At 40.7% G+C, this 9901-nt stretch overlaps 1 protein-coding gene across 2 annotated transcripts in view; it reads right to left on the reverse strand.

Annotated features, from left to right (window-relative positions):
• The window catches only part of Gkap1 (G kinase anchoring protein 1), a 49043-nt gene that overhangs the window by 37602 nt on the left and 1540 nt on the right, over window positions 1-9901 (reverse strand). For both annotated transcript variants that reach the window (XM_026783115.1, XM_013349163.2), the window contains exons 3-4: window positions 6268-6345; window positions 659-782 (exon numbers count right to left, since the gene is read on the reverse strand). In XM_026783115.1, coding sequence (XP_026638916.1) covers window positions 659-782; window positions 6268-6345 — 202 coding nt within the window. The remainder of the gene's footprint in view (window positions 1-658; window positions 783-6267; window positions 6346-9901) is intronic.

Here is a 9901-nt window from a genome sequence, read left to right on the forward strand (position 1 = left end):
GTCGTTGGGACAGTGATATTCAGGGTGGTGCCTGTCGTTGGGACAGTGATATTCAGGGTGGTGCCTGTCGTTGGGACAGTGATATTCAGGGTGGTACCTATCTTTGGGACAGTGATATTCAGGGTGCAGTGTTTATGAGCTGTCACCCAGGCTGAGGTGGCTTCTGGTGATGCAGCTGTCAAAAAGTCACCAGTGTTCCTGCAGGTGACCTCTCACCTGAGCTTCTGTAAGAAAACTCAATGATGTCATTTTGGTCTACTATTGATGCCCTCTCCCGAGTGAACACTGTCCTCATCTCCTCAGGAAGTCACTCAGCACTTTTTCTCTGGCTCTTTTGCCTCCTACCACTTGAGCAGCAGGCACGACTCTGACAGACTCTGGCCCCTCGACACTGACCCGTGAGCCAGCGCATTTCTGTTTACTGGAAATTACCTACCAAAGGAATACAAAATAAACTAACACAGGCTTACATTTTTATACTCTACATGGTAAACCTAACCTAAGTCGGAAAAGCACTCCTGACTATAAAAAGGATCAATTGGCAGATCCTGTCCAGCACGAGCCAGCTTCTGGGCCTGACCCCCAGCACCACATCAACTAGACTGAGGCAGAGCAGGAGGTCTGCGCAGCTCTGGGGAAGCGGGCAGGCACATCTTACCTTCACACTGGAAATCCTTCAGGGACACTGTGAGAGGTCTGTCCTTCCCCTGTTGGGTCTTCCTCTTATCTTTTTTATTTACACCTTTGGACTGAGTTGAAGCATTTTCAATACTTTCATAATCCTAAAAAGAATTACCAATAGTAATTAAGTTTGGTTTACAAAGAATAACATCAATTCCTCAGTATATTTCTTAATGTTTTACTTTTAAAGATTAAAGGTAAAAAAAAAAAACTCTGAAAATTTAGGCCAGCAAAATTGTATGAAAATTCCTAATTAGTTATTGTTCATCTTCTCAACTAAAAACGCTGAAGTAAAAATATCACAGATTGGTTTATAAACCTCCTACTGCCAACTTCTTCTTTCCTTCAGGACTAAAGTTAAGACAATGATCTACAATTCCGACCTCACACCCTGAAATGGGGACTGTGCCATTCTCTGACACTAACGCTGCTACCAGCTTTCTCTTAATTACCAAATCTAAACGACAATTTTTTTGAGATTTTAATAAATTCTCCCCCCCTTTTTTAATTGATTTTATTGAGCTTTACATTTTTCTCTGCTCCTGTCCCTTCCTCTTCCCTCCCCTTCTACCCTCTCCATCCCCATGCTCCCAATTTACTCAGGAGATCTAAGACAACGTTCTTGGGCACCAGTCATACATATAGGCAAAACACCTATACATGAAAAAAAATATTTTTTAAAAAACATGAGTTGGTTAAAGAAGAGGGCACTAGATTCCTTGGAACTGGAATTACAGGGGGTTGTGACTACCACGTGGGTTCTGGGGATGGAACACTGGTCCTCTGGAAGAGCAGCCAGTAATCTCAAGCACCAAGCCAGCCCCTAGCTCCATACATTTTTCAAAAATGGTTTTCTCCATGTATTTGTAATGACTTGGGTCTCCACTGCTGCCTTCTTTTCCCAACCCTCCTCATAAGAACATAGCTGTTATCCAGTATACTCACTTCACTTACACACTCTTCAACACCCAAGTTCCCACTTTTACACCAATGATTTCTCTATGTACAGACATCGGCTGCAGTGCTCAGCAGACTGCCATACTGTGTTTCCACCAACAACCCTGACTTCCCACTTGATCCCCTACTGCGAGCTTGGTCAAGCCATCCCCTACAGTGCTATCAGTTACAAGCCACATCTTCTATGCAAATGAGTCCTTCAGTTAGTTACTAGGTCTTGGCGAGTTTATTTCCTAAGGATCTCTTTGTCCTTTGTATTTCTGTCATTTCCTTCCTCCTCTCTTACATGGACACTGATGGTCTCTAATTTCAACTTCTGTAATACTTATGAGTTTCTAAAATAAAAACCTGAAATCAATCTAGAAGATAAAAATAGCAGTATCTTAGGAGAAGGCAAGTCCACGTGTGTTCTGATGCCGTGCCTTCCTCTCCATAGCGAAGCTTTCCTAGGTCACTCAACCACAGTTCACATACAGCACATTCTCTTACACATTCCTATGTGTCTTTTTGTCTGTCTTCCCTGAGGACAGCTTACTTCTGTCTGGGCTGCTCTGCAGACAGTTAATACATCTAGTAAGACTTCAAGAAACCTTTTTTGGAACGCGCTGAGATGCTGATGATGCTTGAACCTTCACTGTGCTAAGACTAACATGTCTCCTGCACTGAGTTCGAGGCTGAGGCTGTCTTCATCTTCCCATCCTAGGTCACCGTGCTCTGGTTATTTCATAAGCACCTGGTAAGCAAGTAGTAGAAGAGAACAGAAACAGCATCCCTCATTTTCTTTCTTTTCTTCTCTTTTTGAGACATGAATACATTCTGTTGCCCTTCTGGGTTAGGACACACTATGCCGCCCAAGCTTAGATAGCCCAAGCTGGCCTGATGCTATGGCAATCCTCCCATCTTTGCCTTATCAGTGCTGGGATTATAGATGTGAGCCAAGGAAGGACAAACTTTCATTATTTCTTATACAAATTCACAGGAGGGACTAATCATGGGTGGGAAGTGGAGAAGGATCAGTGGCATTTGATGTGCAAGCGTGAGGACTGACGTTCAATCCTTGGTCATGTCAAATAATCACACCTGCTAGACTCCTGTGACCCCAGAGTAGGGTTGGGGGAGGGCACAGAGGAGGATCCCTGGGGCTTGCTGGCCAGCTGATCTAGCTGAGTCTGTGAGATCTAGCTTTAGCAGAGACCCTGTCTCAAAAATAAGATGGAGAGACACAGAAGAAGATGCCCAATGCTAATTTCTGGCCTCCCCAAAAACTTGTATATGAGCGCCAACATACACACTTGTTCCCACATGCATGCACACATGCACAACACACACATTATTATGTTTATCTGACTGAAATACTGGCTGGTACACTATGAACACACTAGCCTTTATATACAAAGTAGCACTTCTGTTCTCTTAGTCATTGTTGTCTGACAAAAATCAATACTTTGGGGTGCTAGGCCTATGAACTTAGCAAGAAAACTGGATGGGATCACATTTTATCAACACATCTGCTCTACTCCTGAATAGCTAACATACATCCAACAACAGCTGTGTGGTAATTACTGTATGGTAATATTCTACACATTAAAATCTTATGCAGTAATTCAGGAATGAAGGAGGACCTTGCCAAGCATAACCTTCAAGTCCATTTAAATGGCTAAACCACAACAGAGTGTGTTGTATTTATTTTTATACTAGCTTGATTTTTATCTAAGTGGACATCTAGCTATTAAGGTTATAATCATTCTTTTTTTCTCTTAAACTATTTATTTTTATGTGTATGACTATTTTGGCTGCAAGTGTGTCCACCCATTATGTGTATGCAGTGCCTCCGGAGACCAGAAGAGGGTGTCAGATCCCCTGGGCCTGAAGCAGCAGGGAAGCATTCATGCATGTACTAAGAATTGAAACCTGAGTCCTCTAAGGAGCAAGCAGACACTGCTCTTAAGCACTGAGCTGGCTCCCCAGCCCTGATTTTAGTCATAATAGGTTTCAATCATATAGCATACAGGAAATAAAGGCATGGAAGATAAAGCACACAGGATACACTGGCCACCTGGCTGGCAAGTTTTATTTTTTTATAGCAAAATCATCTGCTGTGGGCTTTAATCCTTTCTTTCTTTCTCCTTGGACAGAGGCACCAGTGGACTCCAGCAAGGCCAAAAAGGTTTTAATCATGAGAGGGGCATTTCTTTTTTCACGTATTTACATATTTTATTATTCACAAAGATTCTTAGTTATGAGACTATGGACTAACATTCTACTACTTGCTAGTGTAGACAGCAGCCTTCCATCATCCCTTAAATAAATTACAGCTAACCATGGAGAGTAGTAAGGTAGAGACAAACATGGATATCCTGAGTCAAACCAGTTGTGATGGTACCATTTTTAATATGTTTGATTTTTATTTAGGAAACTTTCTTGTGATTGTAGTGCAATGATGACCTCTTTACTGTAGACAAGTATATAAGCTATCATATTTAATCTTTAAGATATTTATTTCTTAAATACATCTACATAATATTAATGAAAAAACAAGACCTGTGATAACAAAGCAATTTATTTATCCAGATTTTAAGCTGGGTGAAATGTGAAATTCCTTCTTGCATAACTTACTGATTGCACTGTGCTGTGATCAGTTGCTGGAAATACAGCCTGATGATTTATTTCATTTGTCAAATGAACTTTAGCAATACTTATGTAATTTTTGATGCCATTAGGTTATGCTAGGTGTTTAAGAAAACCTTGGGCCTACTAGGCTATGCTAGGTGTTTAAGAAAACCTTGGGCCTACTATCTTACCCACTTTCTCATCCCACTATGTACATGGGTGCCAGAAAAATTCTTTTTTTTCTTTTTTTAAATTGATTTTATTGAGCTATACATTTTTCTCTGCTCCCCTTCTTCCTTCCTCTCCCATGTTCCCCATGCTCCCAGTTTACTCAGGAGATCTTGTCTTATTCTACTTCCCATATAAATTAGACCCATGTATGTCTCTTAGGGTTCTCATTATTGTCTAAATTCTCTGGGATTGCGATTTGTGGGCTGGTTTTATGTTTAAAAACCACTTATGAGAGAGTTCATGAAATATTTGTCTTTCTGGGTCTGGGTTACCTCAACTCAAAATGATGTTTTCTAGCTCCATCCATTTGCCTGCAAATTTCAGGATGTCATTATTTTTTTCTGCTGTGTAGTACTCCACTGTGTAAATGTATCACATTTTCCTTATCCATTCTTTGGTCTAGGAGCATTTAGGTTGTTCCCAGGTTCTGGCTATGACAAACAAAGCTGCTATGAACATAGCTGAGCATATGTCCTTGTGGCATGATTGAGCATCCTTTAGATATATACCTAAAAGTGGTATTGCTGGGTCTTGAGGAAGGTTGTTTCCTAATTTTCTGAGAAATTGCCACACTGATATCCAAAGGGGCTGTACCAGCTTGCACTCCCACCAGCAATGCAGAAGTGTTCCCTTTTCCCCACAACCTCTCCAGCATAAGTTGTCATCTGTGTTTTTGATCTTGGCCATTCTTACAGGTGTAAGATGGAATCTCAGAGTTGTTTTGATTTATATTTCTCTGGTGACTAAGGATGTTGAGCATTTCCTTAAGTGTCTTTCAGCCATTTTAGATTCCTCTGTTGAGAGTTCTCTGTTTAGGTCTGTACCCCATTTTTTAATGGATTTATTTATTCTTTTGATGACTAATTTCTTGAGTTCTTTGTATATTTTGGAAATCAGCCCTGTCTGATGTGGGGTTGGTGAAAATCTTTTCCCATTCTGTAGGCTGCCTTGTTGACTGTGTCCTTTGTTTTACAGAAGCTTTTCAGTTTCAAGAGGTCCCATTTATTAATTGTTTCTCTCAGGGTCTGTGCTGCTGGGGTTATATTTAGGAAGTGGTCTCCTGTGCCAATGCATTCGAGTGTATTTCGGGAGGGGCATTTCTGATCAACCATCAAGTTACAGCGTGGGAGTCCAGTGAAGAACAGCCCCTGGCACACGTTTGGAATCATGTCACACAGATCAGATCTCATGCAGTTTACATGTGAGAACGGGAAGCCAGCATCACTTTTCACTTAGTGTCCTCATCAGAGCTGCACAATGACCAGTGCTCGCGACACACACTGAGCTCAGGAACACAGCCTGGGAGGTGAGCTCTGCGTGCTGAACTGCATGTCTCTCTGGCAGGGAGGCCTTGAGTGAGTTCCTGTGCACTGCAGCGCTCATGACTGAACAAGGGTCTCACATGTGCTAAGCACACATGACCACCAAGTATACTCAAAGGTTCCCAAATGTATTTATATTCTACGTTCACTTAAAATAAAAATAAATCATCTGGCATTAATTTTATTTCTTTTGTTTTTTTCATCTGACGGGAGAAACTTGACATTCTAAGCTTTAGACAAAGCACGGCTCATTTGTTTCTGTCCCTCAGGATCTGAGGCGCGGATCCTATCATGGGTTTTTAAGGCAAACTTTATTTTTTTGTAGTTCTAAGGAATGAATCCAGGGCCTAACACTAAGTTACATCCCAGCCCTAAAGAAGAAATTCTATACATGTCAGGAAGGACTGACCTGAGCTTTGACCACTTAAAAATGTCTAGATGTTTACACTGGTGAACACCTCCGTACCTGCTTGTGCTCTTCATATTCTAGTTTACTCAGCAACAAGGCCTTCTCCAGGTCAGCCGCGAACATTTCAGATGTCAGCTAGAAAGAAGGTTCAGAGTAAGCACAGCTTTATACCATACTCTCAGAACAACCATGACATACGATAACATATACATGCAAAAAAGAAATAACCATGACATATGATAATACATATAGGAACATAAAAAGAATGCACTTTAAATAAAAAGTTATCACTTCTCATGGGGTGGTGGTGGCGCACGCCTTTAATCCCAGCACTCGGGAGGCAGAGACAAGCAGATCTCTGTGAGTTTGAGGTCAGCCTGGTCTACAGAGCAAGTTCCAGGACAGGCTCCAAAGCTACACAGAGAAACCCTGTCTTGAAAAATCAAACGGACAAAGTTCTCAGTTCTCTGAAGTTACTCAGCCATGCTTCTGGGAGCCCTGTAGTGTATGAAAGCATAACCCCTATTTCTAAAATCCCTATCTCCTTTTTCATTGTTAATCCGAGAACATATCTGTGTCTACACGTGCTACTGAAATCTCCTATTTCTTCTCTCCTGCTCTTCCTTGATTTGACAGGACAGGTGAGCAACCCCACTGTTCTAACACCACACTGACACCCAAGCTGAATCACCAGCAACACAGCCAGCTCTTTTCTGCTCTCCTAGGCATGGCCTTCAGATGGCTCAAGAAAGGTCTAAGCACCTGACGTCACTCTGGCAAGTGGGGTCTGCTGGCTCTAGCTTCTAGTGTCCCAGAACTTCTTAGTTCCCATCTTTCCTACGGCCTAAGTTTTCAGGTTTTAATCACTCCTCAATATGTTTTTGCCCAAGCTATTAAGAAATATTTTTGTTACTTAATGTTTAAAAATATATAGACTAAACTCTGTAGAAACTGTTGTCACCAGGGTAAAAGGGTATCTTGAAAACTAGAAAACTTAATATTGAAATCTACAATTAAACCTTTCTTTCCAACTGGAATCACCCCTTTGAAAGTATCTCATCTTATCCTATGATGAAAACAAAAACAGCAAAACAAGTTAGCTTTACACAGAAAAGCACTAACCTAACAGAAAAACAGTAAGAATTAAAATGATAAACAAGAGTACATGAAAAATCCAAGTAAACCCACAATAAACACACAACAATCTAACAGGGCTGAGATTAGCTCAATTCAGATTAACAGTGGTTCCAAGCACTGGCTGCTCCTGCAGAGAACCCATTCCCAGCTCCAAAAGGCAGCTGGTGGCTCACAACCATCTGTAACTCCAGGTCCAGGGATCCAACGCCCTCTTCTGGCTTCTGCAAGCACTAGATACATATGTGGTGCACATATATACATGCGGGCCAGACTCCCATAAACATAAAAACCTATATAGACAATGAAAAATAATAATAAAGTGAAGATAGAATTTACGTATATTAGCCACATTTAAAGAGTATAAATCAATTTATATAAACATCTAAGCTAAGTACAAAATGTTTGTTCATAAATTAAAAATATGATGATTTGCCGGGCGATGGTGGCGCACGCCTTTAATCCCAGCACTCGGGAGGCAGAGCCAGGTGGATCTCTGTGAGTTCGAGACCACCCTGGTCTACAGAGCTAGTTCCAGGACAGGCTCCAAAGCCACAGAGAAACCCTGTCTCGAAAAAGCAAAAAAAAGAAACAAAAAAAAAATATGATGATTTAACAAAAAAGCAACAAAATTTTAGTTTATTCTGAACAAAGCTGATTAACTTGCTATTAAAATCCTATTTTTAACATTTAATTATGGAAAAAAATTGTGGTTATTTCTATCGAATCATATATTTGCAATGATATCCCAGCATGCCAGACAGCAAAACAGGTTAGGAAGCTGGACGTCTTGTAATATATTGTGATTTTTCCACATTAACTCACTGAATTTAAGTGTTAAGGGAGAACATTCTGATAAAACAATAACAAAAAATGAATGAAATCAAACTTTTTTTTCTTTTGAGATGTTCCACAACATTGTTGTGGAATATTCCTTTACACTATGTAAAGATGTGTCACTGTGACTGGTTTAATAAAAAGCTAAATGTCCAATAGCTAGGCAGGAAGTATAGCAGGGACTTCTGTACAGAGAGCTCTGGGAAGAAAAACGGGGAGTTGCCAACCAGACAGAGAGGAAACAGGATGGGCAAAACAGAGTAAAGGTAACCAAGCCACGTAGAACATAGATTTAAAAATAAGGGTTAATTTAAGTTACAAGAGCTAGTGGGACAATTTTTCCTAAGCCAAAGGCTGAGCTTTCATAATTAATATTAAGTCTCTGTGTTGTTTTTCTGTGAGTTGGCAGCCCAAAAAAAAGCTGGACTACACTATATATCCTTAGCTGTCCCAGAACTCACTACATAGTCCAGGTTGGTCTTGGCATAGAAATGAACCTTAAAGTGGAACAAACAAAGAACACAAACCACACACTCCCTAGACTCTGACTGTAACAGCCTGAGGTCTCCTGACTTTCCTGTGCTGCTGGCAATTGGCCTAGAGCATGATAAGAAGCAATGATAAAGTATAAGATAGCATCAAGCAAAACCCTGACCTATCCCTTAAATTTACTTTTTTATTAACATAAACTAGTATACAAATAAACAAAAATGAAATTTAAAATTCTAAAAAATATACAAGAACCTTAACTGGGAATTTTCTGGAAATGAATTTTATGTTGATACTTAAAGGACAGAAATAATTTTGATAGGTAGAAAAAGGAATAGATTAATTGTGGAATAGCATTGCTTACATATACAGCTATCTTATGGAATCCCGAAGACCGTCCTGACACAGGGAATGATCTTGACAATCTGCTTCTAAGCAGAAGTCCTAACAAAAATCTAGGTCCTTCTGTGTGAGCCAGCAACACACCCAGTACAAATCCCTCACAAACCCCTGAGCCACATACGAAACACATATATAGAACTATGAGATCTATGTTCTCTTCAGAACTCCCTGATCACCGTGGTGGCAGAAAGGGGAAAAACCAGAGACAGTGCTCATGTTAGCAGACTGCACTGATTTCGGTGTGACGGAGTTATTTCCTATATCAGCGTTCAGTAACCTTTGGGCAATCAGAGAAGCTCTCTCTGGTGAAAACCATGTAAACTCTACCAATGCACAACAGCACCTCGCTATCTGGAAATGTCAACGGCACCAATGCATGGTTCCAGAGCACCTCCAGGTGCTCACAAGCTGAGTCGTGGAAAACGCAAGATCCTAAAGGAAACACACTGAACTCAGTCTGTGAGAAGAGCACACTGGAGCACTGCCTGTGCTAGTTTGTCTGGCTTCTCAGACAGGATCTTGTCCAAACAGGCTGGGCTGGAATTCAAGAGCTCGCTGACTCAGTTTCCCAAGTGGATGGATGCTTGGATTACATATATACACTATGGCACCCAGTTTTGTCTACTTCCTTTAAAACTGGTAACACAAGAATGGTAGTAAAATCCACTAAATGGACCATATATCTATTTGAAAATAAGGCCTACTTTCCTACAGACCAAACTATAGCTTAATATGCAAGTAAACACTGTTCATTTCCTATGCATGTAGCAAGTAAACACTGTTCATTTCCTATGCATGTAGCAAGTAAACACTGTTCATTTCCTATGCA

This window comes from Microtus ochrogaster, chromosome 16 (assembly GCF_000317375.1).
Source record: "Microtus ochrogaster isolate Prairie Vole_2 chromosome 16, MicOch1.0, whole genome shotgun sequence".
Classification (NCBI taxonomy): Eukaryota; Metazoa; Chordata; class Mammalia; order Rodentia; family Cricetidae; genus Microtus; species Microtus ochrogaster.